The 20,719-nt window shown below is 49.1% G+C and overlaps 1 protein-coding gene across 6 annotated transcripts in view; it reads right to left on the minus strand.

The window, feature by feature from the left end:
* Window positions 1-20,719, minus strand: part of NRG2 (neuregulin 2) — a 198,824-nt gene that overhangs the window by 61,124 nt on the left and 116,981 nt on the right. For all 6 annotated transcript variants that reach the window (XR_016346987.1, XR_016346986.1, XM_075900097.2 and 3 more), the window contains one exon: window positions 3,195-3,315. Coding sequence is in view for 4 of the 6 variants with exons in the window: in XM_075900097.2 (XP_075756212.1) it covers window positions 3,195-3,315 (121 nt within the window). In the remaining 2 variants the exon portion in view is untranslated. The remainder of the gene's footprint in view (window positions 1-3,194; window positions 3,316-20,719) is intronic.

Here is a 20,719-nt window from a genome sequence, read left to right on the forward strand (position 1 = left end):
GATGGGAAAGGGGAAAAAAAATCCTTGTTCCCCTCTTCCAAAGGGATCTCCCGGGTGCCTGATGGTTCTCTCTGATGGGCATGTCCGGGAGTACTTCAGAAACACCACAACGTGCTCACCCATAAGAGCTGCTGATTGCTTTTGAGCCAGCTTCCCAGCTGTGCCCATATACAGCAGTGAAGGATCTGGCCTGGGGAGCTAAGTGAGCTGCAGATGCAGAGAACCGTGCAGTGAGTTTCACGAGGCATTTCGCGCCATATGGAAATAGAAATGGGCCTGAATGGCCAAATCCAGATGTGGATTGACCCTTTCCCAAAGCGGGAGGGCATTCAGCGCTAGTGTTCTGGCTCAGCTCAAACCATGTGCTGGAAGAGGGAAAGACTAAATTCTACAGCTGGCCAAATTATTTATTGCAAATAAATTATCCAACTAATTTAGCTCTTCTATCTGCAAACTGTGCACAGACCCAGCCCGTGGAGTTCTTGTTCTTGCTGTGCTCGTCAATCATCACCTTATTGACTGTTCGGGATGAGGAGGCCCAAGCCGTCACCACTGCCCGACGTCTGAAGTGTATCTGGACCCTGAACTGTGTATGGGGTCAACCCCTATGGCCTGTGACAAGCCAGAGGCGATTGTTCTGCTGCCTTTCCCAGCTTGATCCAAGGGGGAGGGAGAGCTCAGTGGTTTGAGCAATGGCCTGCTAAAGCCAGGGTTGTGAGCTCAATCCCGGAGGGGACCATTTAGGGATCGGGGCAAATCTGTCAGAGTTGGTGCTTGGTCCTGCCATGAGGGCAGGGGACTGGACTCGACCTCTTAAGGTTCCTTCCGGCTCTATGAGACAGGTATATCTCCATATAAAAATGAGGGTTGTGTTGCACCAGCCCTTGCACGGCTCCCTACGGCTTCTCCTGCATTTCCTCCAGACAGTGCTCAGGCTCCAAGGGCTGCAGTTAGGAGGTGTGGATCCCTCCCCATGCCAGCTGATGTCAGCAGGAGCTGAAGGAACTCAGCAGCTCTGAAAATCAAGCCCTTGATCGTGGGACTAACTGCTTCTGCAGCCCCCAGGCAAGGTGTGGTGGGGCCCATCTCCGTTCTCCGAAAGGGGTGGGGCCTCGGGTGGAAGGGGCGGGGCAGGCAGCCACCCCTCAGTGCTGCCAGGACCACAGTACTGGACCACCACCCCCCACAGCCAAGCGGAGCGTGCAGCGCAGTGCTCTGGTGGCGATTTAAAGGGCCTGCTGTCGCAGCTGGGAGCCCTGGAGCAACTGTCCCTTTTGCTTCCCCCTCCTTTCCCCCCAGGGACGGGCCTGCCCATGACATACAAGGGTTACTGGTACTGTGTTCACATGGAACCATTTACGCTCGCTGGCTCAAGTATCCATCCAAGCTTTTCACTCCAGGGTCATAAATATGGGGAAACCAGGCTCACTGGCTGATTTTCAGCCCGTAGCTTGTGCTCCCTGCCAAGCAAAGGAGAGCCAAAGCATGCAAAATACGGTGGAAATAAACACAATCAAAACCCAGCCAAACTTTGCTGACCTTCCAAAATAGTTTGTCGTTTAGTCAGTTCAAGTACTTGCTTGAAGCCAGACTTGTCGGCCTATCCCTGACTGAACGGATTTGAGCAACTGCTATTTTTCCTACATGTTACAACGTAGACGAGGCGGGATGGAAAAACAAGGAGGCTTCATTTTCCCCAGAATTCGCCCACCGACTTGATATGGCGTCCCCAATGGCAGAGCAACACTGCGACTCCAGGCCTGACAGGCTGTCCTCAGCTCGGAGGCAACTCGAGGGGTTTATGCTTTCCTGCTCTAGGCCTGCCCGCTTCGACTGCAAACTGGCTTGGTTATTTCTGCCGTGCAGGTGTCTGACGCTGCCTGTTAGACTGAGCCTGGCAACCCACGAGTCACATAGGCTGCCAATGTGAAGCTGCCCGATGGCTTTAGCTTTGGGTTACCGCTGGCCTGGTCTAGGTTAGAAACAGTGATCTAGAGGTGAAAGGCTCTCACGGCCAATTACTACTTGCCCTCCACCCTGTGAAGGACATTCCAGGTTCACTGATGAATCACTACGTCTCCCTGAGCTTTCGGTAGGTCCTACTATAAAAAGGAAACAGTAAACACAACACTCGATCCCCTTAAACGGATGCCCAAGAAGATCCTCAGGAAGTCAAGCATGGAAGCACAAGAGTTCTAACTGCCAGCTGGGAGGCTGCCCCGTTCTTTGGCCCACCAGGGAGGGAGGGAAGCAGGGGGCTCTGAGTCACTCGTCAGGGTCCCCTCGGGCTGAGAATTGAGACCGAGATGCGCATGCTCCAAGGGAAGGCTCCATCCTCTCTCAATGGGGAGGATGCTGGCCCAGTGTGTCCAACGCTGGCCTGTCTCTTCTGGCTTATTTTGCCAGACTCCCTGAAATCTGCTCACAGCCTCCCCACCCCCCAGCGGGCCCTGAACTGCTAGTTGAGAACCACTGACCTATGGTACTTAGGGATAAATAGAGCCCTACCCAATCCACGGCCCATTCTGGTCAATTTCACGGCCATAGGATTTGCAAATTAGTCAGTTTCATGTTCCCAGCAGTCTACATCTGAAATGTCGGTGTTGTGAGTGTGGGGTCCCGACCTAAAAGGGATTGTGAGGGTGGGAGTCACGGGATTGCCACCCCCCCTTTTGTGAGCTACCTGCAGCTGCAAGAGGCTCCCGGAGAGGGCTCTAATCTGCCTCCGGTCCCCACTGGGCTGGGGAAGGGACAGGACTTGCTCTTCCCTGGCACAGTTGCTCTTAGAGGGGAGGTGGCAGATGAAACCCACCGCGGGGTCCCTCTTCCTGGTGAAGGAAGCTCTGCGGCTGTCGGGGAAAAGCAGGCCCTGTCCCGTCCAGCCTGGGAACAAGCAGCCGGTTCAAGGGAAACGGTAGGACCCTGGATGGGGCGCCCCAGCTCTGCCCCTTTTTCTCCCCCCGATAGCTAGATTGCACAGCAAAGGCTTATTTCACACACTGGGACGCGTTCTCCATGGCTGTGAATTTGGCCCTTGGGACGAGGCAATGCCGCCACGAAACGCCTGTTTGCTAACCCTGCGTAGGCTGGTCGGGACAAGCGCCAGGAAACCTCCGTCCGCCCAGGTCTCTCCTCCCACCCCTTCCTCCGCTGAGAGCTGCTTCTGCGCCCAGCCGAGCGCACCCCTCACTCACTTGCAAGACAGCTGGTTGATCCCCTCGATGTAGTAGCACACCCCGCCGTTGGCGCAGTAGGACTTGGCTGTCTCGTTGCACTTCCTGGCGTGTCCCGACCAGGAGGAGAGCGTGGTCGTCACTGCAAAGGACACAAGCAGGTACGGGGTTACTTCCTTCGCACCATACATCTGCTCCCTGACCGGGGGGGGGGGGGGAGAGTCAGCTGACTTGGCTGTCGGAGCTTTAGACCTACATGGAGCCTCTGAGGTTTGAATGGCAGTCTTCATGCTCCAATCACAGCAGTGCATCTTGCATACAAAGTGTGGGGGGACAGTTTGTACCAGAAAAATTACTATTTCCAATTTTTAGATAGATCGATAGATACAGGTGTGTGTGGGGAGAGATGATAGAGATAGAGATAGAGATAGAGATAGAGATAGAGATAGAGATAGAGATAGAGATAGAGATAGAATATTCTAAGCATTTAAGTCTTAAGTATTAAGTCTTAATATGTTTCATGGTTGTATACTCTGCCAAACCATTTTGAAGTAGAAATAGTTTTAGATTCTTCTGGTTGTTATTTTGTTTTTAGTTCTGAAGTAGATATTGTAATATAATATAGTGAAAGAATGGCCTGATCTGCTCTTTGGAAATTCTGCTTGTAACCCTTGTTCTGTGCGTGAGAGTGAGGAACGTGTGGGAAAGAAGTGTGAAAGTCAACCAGATGCTAGGAGGAGGATCTGACAACAGACTAGGAGGTGCCAAAGATGACTACATATCAAACGAGAGCAGACTGGCAACCTGGGCCACCGAGGAAAGAGGGGAGCATTTATCTGTTGGGACAAGATATTCATGATCGAATCCAGCTCAGCTTGGCGGAGCAAAGAAGAGAAGGAGCAAGATAAACAACCAGAGACAACAAACACCCAACAGAAGCAAAACTTACAGATCCCTGTGAGGGAAAACTTTTATAAAAAGGAGCTGCTTTGCCATAATTTGGGGGGACGTCCTGCCAAGAATGGAACACCAGTCTGGACCAATAGACCCCTGCTCCTCCATCTGTGATCAATCTGATTGGCCATGGACCATGGACTGGTAAATAGAACATTGATTGGTGAGACAGCGTGTGTCTGCGTGTGTGTCTCTCTGTAAGCATATGCTAACTGCTTTGCCATTCTATTCTCAATAAACGTGGCATATTGCCTTATCCCCCCTGGAAAGATCCCATGTGCTTCTTATAAGCGGAACAAGTTCTGTGCAAACATCTCTTTCAGCTGCCAGGAACCAGAGACGAAGAGTAAGAAAAAATGTTGTCTCCTCACCCCCAGGCCTTTTTTCAACAGGTCACCAACTAGCCATCAGGCGGTAACTAAAGCCAGAGGCTGGATGTGAGTCTGTGGTCTGTGTTGTAGAAAGAGACAGCCGGCAGCTTGGGCCTGGTGCAAGGCCAAAGTCAGCAAAAGTTAGGCCCAAAAGCAGATGTTTGCCCGCAAGTCAAGGTCTGGTGTATGAACTCGGCAAGGGTACTGCGAGCACTGCCGAAACACACGGAACGTGTAAACATCCCAGCAGGCCGCCCCAGCCGAGCCCTCAGTAAGATAGCTTGATAAGAGCGACGAGCTGGGACATTTTGCTGGGAACATGAGGCGGAAAGGCCCAGGGGAGGTAACAAACAGGGAAAACACAAGGTGATCTGGAAACTGCTGCCCCAGACTCTGTCTCAGTCTGTCAGCGCTGGGACGCCCTTGCTTTAACTCGGTGGGCACGGAGTGAGCTGTCTGTTGTCACGGGCATACACGTGTTAGGACACCTGACCCCACCTTGGAGCCGAGACATCCTGTTGCATCCACAACACACCTGGCCAGGTGCTTTACTACCCCAAGCCTTGTGGTCTCCTTGGGAAGTTTGAATGAATCCTGTTGTATGGGTGATCTGATCTGGCGCCGCAGCACAACACACCAAGAGAACACGCACGCAGCCAAACATCCACGACAACCCGGTGGCAAAAGACTCTCTGCTCCGATTTCCCAACTTCGCCCGCAGAGCACACGAGGTGAGCCAACTTAGCACTGTCAGGAAGAGCGGACTCCCATTGACCAGCAAGTCCTGCCATTTCGGGGAGCCCCTCGCATACGCTGGACAATTTCACACACGTAAGCCTGGTGTAAGAGCAACCGAAACGGTTTGTTCAGCAACTCTCACTTCTACGAGGACCTGCTGGCGGATTTGTCGTCATGTGGCGTCTCTATGCTCAGGAAGCGGATCAGATCACACATTGCCTCAGCCAGTCGTGACCCAGACTGTTACCCTCACATTTTACTTTCTCAGTTATATACAGGCTGAACCTCTCTAGTGATGCACTCTCTGGTCCGGCAGGATTTGAGTTAGCCGCGTGTCCACTTAGCATGAGTGTGGCCAAGTTTCCCGGGGTCCCATAAAGTTTGCTTACAGCCCCCCCTCCTGGCTCCGAGTGCTCTGCTGTGATTTAGCTCCAGTTTACCCCAGTTTACCTTCTCAGAGCCCAGCAAGCCGTGGAAGTGTTGGTGATTGTGCCAGACCAGTGGTCCCCAACACAGTGCCCACGGGCGCCATGGCACCCGTCGAGGCATTTATGTGTGTCCGCCGAATCATCTGGGCCGGCCCCTGCCCCGGGCGCGCGGCACACGTGCGGTGCTGGCCCCGGGTGTGTGGGTGACCCTGCTGCATGCGTAGCCCCGCCCCCGGATGCACGGCGCGACAGCGGCCCCGCCTCCGGGCGCCCGGCAGCCCTAAAATGTGGGGACCACTGTGCTAGACAATATTGATTTCCTGGCAAATTCTCTGGTACAGCGCTGGTCAGTTCCCAAGGGCGCCGGATTAAAAAGGTTCAACCTGTATAATGAAGTGGTGTATTTTAACACCCACTGTTTGCTGTGTGCTTAGGCAACACAACCATTCCATTGTCAGCTGACACAGCAGGCGTGGGGTACGCTCTCCGCACGGCTATCTCCACACTACGCATCTCAGAAGGGCTTTTTGAGTTGGCTTCCTTCGACTTCTTCTTAATCACAATAACTTCTGTGGTTTCCAGCAAGCAGCTCCTTTCATCCCAAAGCATTTTTATTTGCTTTGGTGGGTTGTTGGTTTTTTTTTACAAACGATAGAGGAAGCACGTCACTAATGGGAGAGATGCAGTTGACCCTAGCGTGGAGCACGGCGATGCTGTAACAGTTCATAGCAGAGCCAAGCCGATTAGAAGAAAGAGCAACAACTATGAAACATACATTAAAAGAAGGACTGGCCCTAAGAGAAGCAGAATCACGTTCAGCTACCACTCTGGGGTTAACCCTGCTCTTGAAAAAACATCATGGGATCATTAGTGAGCAGGACAGATTTCCAAAGCTGCTGTGGGGGATTTGATGCCCAGTTCCTATTAAAATTAATGAGAATTGTGTGTCCAAATCACTGTGGAATTTCTAAAGTCACCACTCTGCACAGTCCATGTCACGTCTAGGAGAGAGATTATCCAGCAGCACAGCACCCCTTAGCCCTGTGGGTCTCAAACTGTTGGGCCTTTCCATGGACCACCAACCAACCACCCATGATGACAAAATGAGTGCAGGAGGAGGGGGTGCAAGGCCAGGATGGGAGGTAGGGTGCCGGAGGGGACTGAGGGCGGAGGGTCTGGGCAGGAAGGCGGGTGCAGGAGCCGGGCGGGGAGACTGGGCAGGAAGGCGGGTGCAGGAGCCGGGCGGGGAGACTGGGCAGGAAGGCGGGTGCAGGAGCCGGGCGGGGAGACTGGGCAGGAAGGCGGGTGCAGGAGCGGGGCGGGAGACTGGACAGGAAGGCGGGTGCAGGAGAAGGATGGGGCTGCCGGGTCTTGGCGGGAGGGGAAGTGCATGAGGGCGATGGGGGTGCAAGGTCTGGGCATAAGGGGAATGGGAGATGCTTTCCTGGCTCTGTACTTCCCACCACTCCCAGGCACTGCCCCCTACTGCTCCCATTGGCTGTGATTCCAGCCAATGGGAGCCGCAGGGAAGTCTGCAGACGAGCCATTTCCTGTGCTGCCGTTGCCCCAGCCGGGGGGGGGGGGGGGAGTTGCTTCCTTCCCCTGCAAGCTGGTGCTCCAACCTCGCGGGGGAAGACGAGGCTGGGGAGCTGCCGCACTTTGAGAGCCGCAGCCGTGGCCCACCAAAGGGACACTGGTTCCCCTCCGACTCCGAAGAAAGCTGCCACCCCCCGCACCACGAATGGGAGAACTCCAACAGCTCCTTTAAGCTGAAAGCAAGAGCAGCCGAGTCCGCTCTGAGCAGCATGCTGCCAACACCCTGGTACCTGCCCAGAGCGCCCAGCCAAAGGCACGTTCCAGAGGAACACGTTCAGCCAGAACAAGGCCACCCAACTTCAGCACTGGGGCATTTGTCAACTGCTAGCAAGCAGCTCCCCGGCACTACTCTGGCACAGTCAGACCTCGCAAATCATGCAGGGAAAGCCCATGCTCTGGAGTATGTTTTCCCATAGTAAACAAAGAGGGTGAGGAAGGGAGAGAGGGGAAGAATAATGGAGCAAGACTCCATATCCCCTTACAGCAGAAAGCACATAAATCACTCAATATAAGAAGGTAGAACTTATATACATCGCATTAAGGGAGGCACAGCAGATATGGAGAACTGGGATACTCCACTACAGAACGGGCTCTAGCTTGGACTGCATGTGATTTTAATCGGATTTTACATAGACACTGCTCTTTAAACAAAACAAAACAGAAATAAAATCAATCTTCTGTCACTGGTTAAAACTCACATATGGCGCACCTAGAAAGCAGATCTTTTAGGGGAGTGATTTTTGCCTGGAAAATGCATACTCAGGTAGTTTTTCTACCACTGCCTTGTTCAGTTTTTTTTTTAATTGTGTTTTAGAAGGATCCCAAACTACTTTCCATAAATAGAGATTCATATGGGATTATTCACTGACCTCACTTCATCTATCTCTGAAATGCAGCCACTTCTGGAGTGAAATGCAGCCTTGGTGCAGCTGCACACACCAGAGTACAGAACAGTTAGTTGAGCTGTCAGTGTGAGGAATAATTCAGCCAACTGAAAATGTATGAGGAATTTAGGCTGGTCGGATACCTCCTCCTTCAGTGAGGATTGCATTTCTCCCCTAAAATAACCTGCGAGAATAAGTCTGGGTACGTCTACACTACAGCGCTAGTTCGAACTAACTTAGTTCGAATTAGTTAATTCGAACTAAGCTAGTTCGAACTAACGCATCTAGAACTAAAAACTAGTTCGAACTAGCGTTTTGCTAGTTCGAACTAGTAAGTCCACATTGAGTGGACTCTGAACAGGGCTTAAGGATGGCCGGAAGCAGTGCCGGCAGGGCATAAAAGGAGGACTTAGAGCATGGAGATGCTGTCTCAGGCTAGCCGAGGGCTGCGCTTAAAGGGTCCCGACCCCCACCCCGGACACACAGTTCTAAGGGGTGCCCCGCTTGCAAAGAAGTTCTGGCTTGGAGTGCCCTGAGTGCCCACACTGGGCACATCACACCACTCGGCCATCAGCCCGGCTGCACTTGCCGCAGGCTGCCATCTGGGGAGAGGGAGTAATTGGGGGGCTGCAGGAGAGCTTCCACCCCCAGAAGCCCGCAGAGCCAGCCCAGTCCTCCCCATCGGGGGCTCGTACCCCATTCCTCCCTCACCTCCTTCCACTTACCCTTCCTTAGCCCCCCTTCTTATTGATGTACAAAATAAAGATAACGTTTCTTCCAACATTGACTCTGTCTTAATTGAAAAAAAACTGGGGGAGACTGGGAAAAGGAGGTGGGAGAGGGGAAGAGAAAGGCTGGGAGAGGGGAGGGCAACTAACATGATCAGGGGTTGGGAACAGGTCCCAGATGAAGAAAGGCTACAGAGACTGGGACTGTTCAGCTTAGAAAAGAGGAGACGGAGGGGGGACAGGATAGAGGTCTCTAAAAGCAGGGGTTGGGTGGAGAGGGTGCATTCAGAAAAGTTCTTCCTGAGTTCCCATAAAGAAGGACTAGAGGACACCAAAGGAAATGAATGGGTAGCAGGCTTGAAACTAGTAAGAGAAAGTTGTTCTTGACAAAGCAAATAGTTAACCTGTGGAACTCCTTGCTGCAGGAGGCTGTGAAGGCTACAACTAGAACAGAGTTGAAAGGGAAGTGAGATCAAGTCATGGAGGTTGGGTCCATGGAGTCCTATTAGCCAGAGGGTAGGAGTGGTGTCCCTGCCCAAAGTTTGTGGAAGGCTGGAGAGGGATGGCACGAGACAAATGGCTTGGTCATTGTCTTCGGTCCATCCCCTCCAGGGTCCCTAGGGTTGGCCGCTGTCGGCAGACAGGCTACTGGGCTAGATGGACCTTTGGTCTGACCCAGGACGGCCAGGGCTCAGGGCTCAGGGTCGGGGGTCTCAGTGGACCCCCTTGATTTTCATGCACACCTGGTCCTGGGTGGCCAGGCTGGCAGCTCTCCTGCCCTAGACAGCCACTTTCCTGTGCCTAGTGCGGAGATCGTGGACGAGGTCCACGATGTCTGCACTAGCCCAGGAAGGTGCCCGCCTCTTGCGGTCCAGGGCAAGCTCCCGGGAACCGCCAGCCTGGTCCCGGCAAGTGGGGGTGGGCTGGGGGGCATCGGGTGGGTGGCTCTGTGCCGTGCCAGGTGCAGGGTCTGCTAGCTGGGTGCTGGCAGGCTTGCACCTGGCACGGGCACCGTAGCCAGCCCGTGCCCCTTTAAGGGGTCCGGGGCCGGGAGGGGGGCATAGAGTTTCCCTGGTGTTGGCCAGAGTGGCCACCAGGGAAACCTGGGGAGAGCTAGCCTCCCACTAGTTCGAACTAAAGGGCTACACAGCCCTTAGTTCGAACTAGCTAGTTCGAACTAGGCGTTAGTCCTCGTAAAATGAGGTTTACCTAGTTCGAACTAAGCGCTCCGCTAGTTCGATTCAAATTCGAACTAGCGGAGCGCTAGTGTAGCACCTATTAAAGTTAGTTCGAACTAACGTCCGTTAGTTCGAACTAACTTTGTAGTGTAGACATACCCTCTCAGATTTACAAGCAAACACACTAGATTAGGCAAGTATCAGAGGGGTAGCCAAGTTAGTCTGAATCTCAAAAACAATGGGAAGTCTGTGGCACCTTATAGACTAACAGATTTATTGGAGCATAAGCTTTCGTGGGCAAAAGCCCACTTCCTCACCTGTCAGAAAAACAGCACGATGATGCTAACCTTCCTGACCCCAGTGAGGGAAAACTGCCCACGAAAGCTTATGCTCCGATAAATCCCTAACCCTAAATCTCTTAGTCTATAAAGTGCTACAGAAGTTCTCGTTGTTTATGCTAGATTAGGCTCGTGTGTATTTCTATCTCCCGTCACCGTGGGCCATCTGATGGGTGGTCATATAAAGCCTCTGAAGTCAAAGGGAGGTCTGTCGCTAATTGCACGGAGAACAGCACCGTGTCCACAGTGCAGAAATGAGGGTGTGTTTTGCCGGGAGCGTTTCCTGCTTACATTCCCTTGCTACATCTGTTTGAATGCCTCACGATGACACCAGATGACCCATAAAGGCAATTCCAGAACCGCCCCCTCTGCTGGGCCGTCCAGCACAGTCCAACTTCCAGGCCTTCTCCCCCCCCTCCCCCGGGGCGCAGCACCTCCGACCCCCTTGGTTCACTTCACAGGATCAAGCCCTTATTCGGGACAACTCTATTTATCCCACATGCCTTGCAAGATGCAGGAAGCGTCACACAGCTGGGAGTCTGATTACTGGAGGGAACCATTTGTGGAAGAGAAGGGGGAGGTGCAATTCAGGTAGCAGGAAGCTTCCATTCTAGTATATTGTTATTATTAAAACAGGTGGCTAAGAGGAGGTTTGCACACAGAGGTGCTGGAAGAAGGGGTGGGGGATGCTGAAGTATTCCCTCGCCCCCACCCCCACAGCGTAAAGTGGTTTCTATTATAGCAGGGGTGGGGAACCTTTTTTTGGCTGGGGGCTGCTGACTCAGAAAAATCAGTCGGGGGCTGCACACAAGTGAGAAGCAAAAAAAAAAAACCAAACCCTCACTGACATGCCCCCGCCCAACGGAGGAGAGCAACGCTCCCCACATTCCCCACACACACCAGAGCCTGGGGGGCCCCAGCTTAGTAGATTTTGTGTGCTCTAGCCCTGTGGTGGGGCAGTGGGGAGGCTGGCGCACCGGTAAGGGCTCCCCAATGCTGGGGGGGGGGACCCTGAGACTTGGGGGCCCTATCCGGCCCCCGGGCCTGAGGTTCCCCACCCCTGATAAACAGGGTTTACAGTTCGGTTCAGTGGCTCTTAGCACCCCCACGTCCCAGCCCGCTGTTGGTACAGCAACACCATTCACACATGAACTGGGTGCCAAAATGCTGCAGGGAGTCGTGATGCCGACGACGGGGAAAAAAGCGGTGAAAGGCAAATGTGAAGAATCAGTATTAACGACACCTTCCCCAGCCAACAGAGGAGCTCTGAATGGACGCAGGCGGAACCGACACAAAACACCCTTCTGCGCCGACTCACAGCAATGAGACATCAGATTCTAAGCCACACACGCAGCTCTCCCCTGTCAGCCCCCAGGATCCTCCAAGGAACACAGGGGGAATAGGGATGTATTAGCACGGAGATTTGGCAAGTGCTAACAGACCAGATTATTTGCTATTATTCACCACATCAATAAGAACATCATCAAAAATACACATTCAGGGTTTAATTTAAAAAAAATATATTATGTAACAAATTGAGTATTGTGGCTAAAGCGGATCAGGAATTTTTCAAATAAATGGTGAGAATGACAAAGGGTTATAAAGAAAAAATCTTGGAAAAAAACCCCACATTATAATTGACCTGAGTTTTGGTTCATGAAATGTTTTGAGACTTCAGCGTTTCATCCCAGTTGGGAATGGTCATTTTTAAACTATCAAAAGTGTTTGTGAGTTAGGAAACCCTTTCCTGCCCAGCTGGAATTCTGGATACCTACGCCGAGCGCTCTAGTTATTGAATAATCTAGGAATCCAAGTACGCTACATTCAGGAGTAACAGAAGAGAGTAATGAAAAGACATCGCTGCTCTAAAGTAATAAAACTGGGTGACAGAGAGAGGTGACTTTTTTGGCAAATATATATTTTGGGGGGCACTGAAACTATTACTAAATGTGGCTCAAACTCAGCAAACAGTTTCAGCAGCACAAAAATGAAAACATTTCAATAACGTCAGCGTCCCATATTGAAAAATATTGAAACGGACCGTTTGGAAACCATCATTTTAAAGCACCTGAGAATGAAATGTCACTTCGAACGGACAATTTTTTAAAATGTTTAATTTCCTTGAGAAAAAACAAAAATATTCGCTTTTGCTTAAAGACCAATCAATTCTTTTTCCAGCATTTTTAGTTTGGCCCCGAAATGGAAATGTGCATTGTTTCCTTGCTCTCACATTGACATAAGTATCGCACACCCTTCCTCCCCCCCGCCCGTTTTCCCTTGCACACACTGCACGCTTGGAAAAGGAGCTAACAATTGTGCAGAGAAAAGAACGGTCACTTAACGTACAGTAACTGATCGTGTGAGATGTTCAGGGGGTGGGGAACCCACCCCTAGATGCAATCCATCCTCCCGAGAGCATAAAGAATGGGACACCCCCAACGGCCAGCCACATCCTTCACCGCCCACAGCCTCAATGAGCAGACGCCGAACTGTGAGGATGAAGGGCGGGTCATGGGCTCCACACGCACAGAACACCTCCAAGAATCACAGAGTAAGGCACGCAAGCACTCGTTCTTTGGGTCCCACCCATGCTGAGGGTCAAGCTGTTCACCTCTTTGGAGGAGGGAGCTACAGGGTTTGTCTGAACCAAGACTAGCAGACAGACTGGTTGCTCCTCCAGTTTGAGCATTCACCCTGGAGGAAGCTTCCAATGAGTAATGCCTAGTAAATGCATGAGCTGGTGACCACGTAGCCGCCCTGCATGTTCCTACTAATTACCCTGCTGCAACCAGCTCCTGAAGGGAAAGTGAGCCAAGATGTCCAAAGGATGGTTCAATTTTCAGACCCATAGGCTGCTCTAATCCAGCCCACGACAGTCTGTTAGTCGAGAGAGGGCTGCCATGAGCTACGAACAACCTAAGGCTCTTCTGAAATGCTCTCATGCTATTTGGGTGGCATAAGAGGGCTGTTCCCCTTTGAGATCAAAATGTCATACTCTGCATGTCTGATACACGAGGCCTAGGAAGAAAAGTGGTCACTCAACAGACTGGTTAATATGAACGTCCCAGCGGCACTTTGGTACGAATTTAGGATGAAGTCTTAATCTGACTCTGTGAGTATGGAAAACGGTGTGCGGGGGGGGGGGGGAAGAGGGAGTGTTCGAGCCAAAAGTACTACATTCAAAGTCCCACGGGGGAGATATGTTTCTAGCCGGGGGAAACATGAGATTCAAACCTTTTTAGGAATCTGACAACTGTTTGATGGGAAATGACAGAAAAACCTGTAATGGGTGGGTGATGTGCCAAAAGTGCTGCTAAATAGAACTTAAAGACAAATTAAGCCATTTCAAAGGTATTCCAGAAAGAGTGGAATAGGAGAACAGGTAGGAACACATCCACTTGTCATCACCCCAGCTGAAATTCTCTTTCATTTTGCCAACTCTGTTTTTCTAGAAGAATGTTTTCTATTCTGCAAGACGACTGTTTATACCGACAATAAACATTCCCCTTAGTTGGGCATTAACCCAGAATCTTCCACACTGCCAAGTCCAGAGATGCAGGGTCCAGATGAAGCACAGAATTGGCCTGTCCCAGCAGATGGAGACTCCAGTGTTTGCTGTGTTTAGTATTGCAACCTTCCCACTGCAACACGGCTTCTTGATAAAAAGGGGCTGACATGGAGTTCCCCAGGACAGATTGCTTGTGTTCAGGAATCTATGGACTGTATAATATTGCCCCTCTGGATGACCTTCCTCTTAAAAAAAAGGGAGGGAAATAAATTCCAGTCGATTGTATATGTATCCTCAACCGCCGCATCAAAAGTGATTCTTTTCAGGATGAGCAGATGGTGCCAAAATATTAGATGGATCAAAGAATTTCCTCCTCTGGAATCTTGATCTCCATCTACCTTGATCTAAAGGTCTCTGATGGAAGAAACATTTCGAAGTGGCCGGTTGAGAACCCTGTTTGGTAAAAGCTTGAGGTCTATACTGCTTTCTTCTGACCTCCAGGGCATGGAGACCAAACAACCTTCATGTGGCCTGGCGTCCTCTAACACATGCAACGTGTCACCTGTCTTCGCACAGAAGAGATCTTGCCCACTGAAAGGGAGGCCCGGAGTGTAGTCTGGACCTCACTAAGCAAGCCCAATGCAATAAGTCAAGAGTCTCTTCTCATGGGGACAGTTCCCACAGGTCACATTGTCTGAGTTCAGTGCCACTTGCTGACATTTTTGCAATCAGCATTCCTCCGGAGCAGATGGAAGTCGATTCTTCTAACTCTGCTGGGAATTTACCTTGGAAGTCTTTGATTCTGTCCCATTGCATGTAGTTATACGACACCAGTTTTGCCGGAGATGGTCATTCTAAACACTAAGCTACAAGCAAGGAACTGAAGACATCCTTTCCCCAAATGACCTGAGCGTGCCGATACAAGGTCCCCTCAGATCTGGGAGAGCTCTTTGAACCCTTAAGACTGGGTGATTCCCCTCCTCTCTGGTGTATTCGAGGAACACAGAGGGAGGGTTCCTTGTTCTTTCAGAATCTCTTTGTCAGAAGCTGTTGTCATGGACTTATCCTGGAGGAGAATGTTGAGGTCATTCTGGACCTTGATGTGCATTTCTCAAGGGCATCACACTTAGCCATTATACGGGCCTCCCTGAATCAGTATGGGCACATCACGTCCATCTTCCAACAGAATTAGTCCTCCACACAACAGATGAGTTTTAATCCCTGCCGAGGGTGACCAAGACGTAACAGCTTGAAAAGCCCGTCTCCACCGCTGCCTAGTTTTGTTTTCTGTTTGCCAGCAGGCAATAACACACACGCATCAAAGAAAGCGCCTGCCAACTATGATGGTAAGCTGCCCATCCGTCCTGCACTGGGGCTAGCTCAGAGGCATGCTGAGAAGTTCTGACATTCTGTTGGAACTGGCTGGCAGATGGGGTCACCTCGCTCTCCAGGCACGTAAGAGGAGGAGCGTAAGACCGTGGAGGTCACATGCACAACCCTTAAGGGACTCTGCTCAAGAAAAACCTTTCACACACCCGTACAGATGGTGCGAGCACCCCCATGATTGGCTCCCCGCGCCCAGAAAGCAAGGCTGAATGATGCCACTCATCCTTCACCACTCATCCATCAGATACGATGTAACCCTGTGACCACTGATTTTCAACGTGCTGCCAACCAAATTACCGCTTAGGAGGTCACAGCGATACCATAGCTGCCGTCTCCAAATTAATGCAGCGTGGGCTACAAATTGTAGGGTTTTTTTATGAACGACAGCTACAGTTTATCAGAGCAGGAGAACCGTGCTGGTTAAGCCCTGCTTTTCACCGTGTGCATTGAACGCTGGGTTCATAGCGTACAGACACTTCACTCTCTCAATATTTAGACATTAGGTTTGACAGATGAATTCAGCAGGTTTGAGAGTGTATACAAATCATTCGCTCTGTCTATGCCTAATGCACTTTCTGATAAAACACAGAATCCGAGGCTGCTTTGCACTAGTTTGCCCAACCTTCCATCAGAGACAAAATACAGCGAGGTCGCTGGACCAAGTTATCCTCTTGGTGTAATTCTGGATTAACTCACCGAAGTCCATGAAGGGACAACGAAAGCAGACGGACATAGCGAAGCATGGGGTTCTATGTGGATATTTCCCATCTTCTCAGGCAAAGGCTGTCACTGTCAAAAGGGTCGCGCTTCAATGTCCGAGCTGACCCTTAATGCGAGGGGGTTGCTATTTGAAGAACCGTGAATGTGTCTGAACCTCCTAAATAAAGCCACGTGAGTCAGAGCAGACCTGCACAAGGCTGGCGGTGGATGGGGGGAGATTTCGGATTTTGGAGGCCTTCCATGCCTGCATGTTTATTGCTCTGGGCATATCCCAACATTTAGATCTTCTTTAAAATGGCCTAATCTGTAATGGCCTCATCTTGTTGGCGAAAGGGCTTTGAGGGGCCCCCAGAGTGACAACACAGGGTGCCACAAGCACGTGCCACACCGGCTAGGGCTATGTGATGAACTGGAGCCCGGAGGCCGCTATCCATACAACATGGACCATGCGAACATAGTCGCGGATGCTGAAATAGGCTAGCGCAAGGATAAATAGCAGCGAAGGTTTGGTCGCATGGGTAGCGGCCCCAGAGGAGCAGCTAGGCCGATGCACCATGGTTTTCACGTGCATTTGTATTTGGCCCAGCTCAGCCATTCCTCCATCACTGCTACCTGCGTCACTATGGATACGCCGCTATTCAGTCACACCGGCTCCACAGCCGGGAAACCACACTCCTGGATTGTAGTGTGACACAAGCACCCACGACAGACACTTCACTTGTAACAACAATACGGCACACTCACAAGGTCAGTCCATTTTATGGCATTATGGCTTCTTCAGAGAAGGGATTACAAATAGTCCTTTACCTACATAACCTGGCTGCCTGTGCTATTAACAGCCCTTTTCCTAATGGCTCCTAAGTTTGTGAGTTTTTTGGCTGAGCGGAACATTGAACTGATGCTTTTTTCAGAGGACTGTCCACAATGACCCTTCTCAGCAGCACTACTGTACTGCCTCATTCCCATTTTGTAGCTGGGCAGTTAATGGTTCCTAAATGAAGCACTTTGCACTTGTCTTTCCTGAGCTTTTCCACAGAAAGAGGCATCTTGTTTCAATGCCTCGCAGCTGCAAGTCAGAGCAAACCTGCACATGGCTTTTGTCAAGCTTCAAGAGGAATTTCTCAAGTGATCTCTTGAAGCTCCGTTGTCTGATTCATTTTCTCCTGCGCCCCAAAAGCACCTGCCAGCATCACAGCATCCATCGTCTTGAACCCACAGCAAACCCCAACAATAAATGTACCCGTCTAAGGATGCTCTTTTCCAGTCATATTAAAGTGCCTTATTAGATGAGGAAACTTAAGCCTGGAGATGGTCACAACAGTCCAATGACAGAGTTGGAAATAGACCCCAGCTCTCCTGACTTCCTTTTTTTAAAGTTTTTTTAAGATACAAAATTTTTTTTATTTTAATTGGATTTTAAAATTTTGATTAAATAGACTTTCATTTTTAAAACAAACCTATTTAAAGTGTAAATAACAACCCACATGAAGGCCTAAACTTGCCACATCCTCTCAAAATCATTTAAATTAAATAAAAAGAGCAATATTCAGACTGTACGTGTTTGCTGCCAAAGCGCTAACGCAAGTCGGTTCACTGAATTGGCAGAAGTCAACTGGTGAAGCTGCACACACCAGACTTTGTAGGGTGGGTGCCAATTCAGTGAATCGACTTGCTTTAGCACTTTGGCAGCGAACAAACAGTTTGAATATTGCTCTTTTTATTTAATGTAAATATTTATAGTTTCCTATTTTGGTTTATTCAGCTAGTTCAGTCCAAGTTGTAGTTCATTAAACAGGGAAAAATCAATTGGAAGTAGGAATGCTTGTTTTCCACTTCTAGTCTACGAATAAAAATGAAGTGCCAAAGGATGAGTTCTACTAGTTCTAAAATCTTGAAGACCATGATGATCAGAAATAATCAGTTTAGTTCACTAAAGAGAATGTGCCCTTTGTTTAATAAAATCGATTTTAAATGCAAACTGTTTTAATAAACTGTCTCATTTATTTTCTTGAGCTAAAACAATTTTAAAATGTTATTTGTGACTTTTTAATGGAATTCCAATTTCCAACAGTGTGTGACACAAATCATCATCTACTAAGTACAAAATATGTCATTGACTATTTCCAACATAATATAAAAATGTAAATATTAGGAATCTGGATAAATGTAAGTTATGCTATATAGCCGCTTAAATAAATGTACTTAGGTACAATGTGGCCTTCTGGTTAGCACACACTACCACCAAATTTAGTGTAAAAGTTATGTTTAGTTACAAATCAACTTGTTTTAATGGTTACCAGAAAATGAGAACCAATCTTTCTTTAGAAGAAAAAAAAATCACAAATGCAAAATAAGATTAAATTTGATTAGTTCAGATCAAGGCTCTCTGGTTGCAGATTTAATTCATTATTTTAAATGTGATTTAAATCAATCCACTCTGCTATTATAGTTCTCTTCTCTTGCCTCCAGACAAACTGCCTCATATATCTCAGGGTGTGTTTACATTGCACCATAAACTTGAAATAAGATATGCAATTTGCGCTACACAAACCTATATTTCGAAATAGGTTATTTTGAAATTTGGCACGTCTACATGGCGCCAAATTTTGAAATAAAGCACTATTTTAAGACATCCCTTATTACCGGGATGCCGGAATAGCACGCCCGTTATTTAAAAAAATATTTCAAAATAACAGGTGGCTCTTTAAGGAACAGTGTAGCTATTTCTGGATACTTCTGGTATCCCGAAATAGTTGCGTAGTGTAAACATACCCTCAAGGAGGTTTTTTTTTTTTCATCTCTTGCACACACCACCTAGGTGGAACATTTTCTAGCTATGTACCTATAGGACCTATTATAGTCCATCTATAGTTGGAACACAGCATGCTGCTGCCTAGGGTTAAAAGCCCCAACCCCAGACACCCTGAAATAAGCAAGGCAGAGGATGATGTATAAAGAAGTTCAGATAATCAGTAAAGACACGTGCAAAATGCTTCATTTAGGAAATAGTAACTGCCCAGCTACAAAATAGGAAATAACTCCATAGGCAACAGTACTGCTGAAAAGGGTCCCTGTGGATAGTTCTCTGAAGAAAACATCTGTTCCGTGCGTAGCACAGTCACAAAACCTCACACCATGTTAGGAACCACTAGGAAAGAGAAAGTTAATAAGACAGAAAATATGATGACACGATGTAAATCCCTCCTACGCCTTTCTCCACTGACTTCACACTTCAATACACGGACTTGGCCCTGGTTTCCAGTGAGCACGTAAGAAATGTCCAGCACAGCAGTTTCATGCTGGTGAGCTTTGATGGGGTTCCCAGGAAGGCTTATAACAGAAAAAGCCAATTGCTGCCTTAGTGATGGCGCTTTTCCCACCTCCCCATAAGAACGACAATCAGAGCACAGCTTCAAAATAACCAGGTGTCCCTGCTGTCAAAGTGGAGGTGACATTTACCGAAAGAGGGAGACCTTCACCCAGAGGCAAGCTGGGGTGGAAAAGAAAGAGACAAACAATGAACGTTTTCCTGCATAGCAATTTTCTGATTTTCCTTTTTGTGCTGAGACACAGTGTGAGCCCATTTTCCACACCGGTTACCCCGGAAAAAATCCCATAAAAGCTCGATGATGCAGGGGATTTCTACTAGTCAGCTTTCAGTTAAACCTGTGCAAATCCAGAGGGACTCCAGGGAAGCAGATCATGACTCTGGATTCTTCCTGGCGTCACTGAGAGCAGATTGGTGAGTCCTGTGTTTATGATGCCATAAGTTGCCACATCATAGCCTGATGTGGCTCACGCAGCGTTTAGCATAAGCACAAGATTAAATTAGAAGATTAAATTAGACGGCCTCAAAAACAATGAGCCTTTTTTAAAGACAAACCGCTTTTCTCATTAGGAACCTTAACAAAATTGTATCCAGATGTATTACTCTGGTAGCTGATATACTTGAAATCTTCACCCACTATAAATACATGGGCTGAAGAGTTTACCTAGATACACGTGGATTTTTATTTCCTTAAATCATTGGGGTAGCAGGCTGGGAGATTGCTTAAAGTCCTTAATGTTGTCTCCTAAGAAATCTTAATAATATACCTATCAATATACCAGAACGATCATGTCTGTTGGTAGGGAGTTTTAACAGCCAGGAGATGGATCCTGCCAAACAGAAGCATCCACATTAAAATTATAACCACATTAAAATCACCCTTTCCCCAAACCCAGAATCTGCTAACTTTTTTTGGGGGGGGGGGGGGCATATCTTAATTTACAGCCTTCTCCTGAGAGCTTGACTCCCCAGGTCCAATCCAACCCAACAGGGCTTCTTGTGTTCAGATCACTCACGTGGATAAGTCGTGCAAGGTACAGCCTTTACGACCCTAACCCTTTCCAGACGACTGTCCCTCTGTCAGCAATGTGATTTGTCCTGTGTACCCCCAAATTCACCTCACCCCTTGAGTACAAAATCAGACATAAATGTACAAACGCGTCACGGCACGCTGCTCCCGACAAGCGGCCGACTTTCTCATTTTACCATATTATTCTAAAATCAAGCCATTGGAATATAAGTATTGGACTGACATTCCCGTATGCAGTATACGGAGCAGTATCAACAAGCCATCGTCTGTGTGAAATTTTAATTTGTACTGACTTCGCGCCTGCTCTTTATGTAGCCTGTTGTGAAACCAGGCAGATAGCTAGATGAGCTGATGTAGCC

The sequence above is a fragment of the Pelodiscus sinensis genome, chromosome 16 (genome assembly GCF_052426305.1).
Source record: "Pelodiscus sinensis isolate ZL-2025 chromosome 16, ASM5242630v1, whole genome shotgun sequence".
Taxonomy (NCBI): Eukaryota; Metazoa; Chordata; order Testudines; family Trionychidae; genus Pelodiscus; species Pelodiscus sinensis.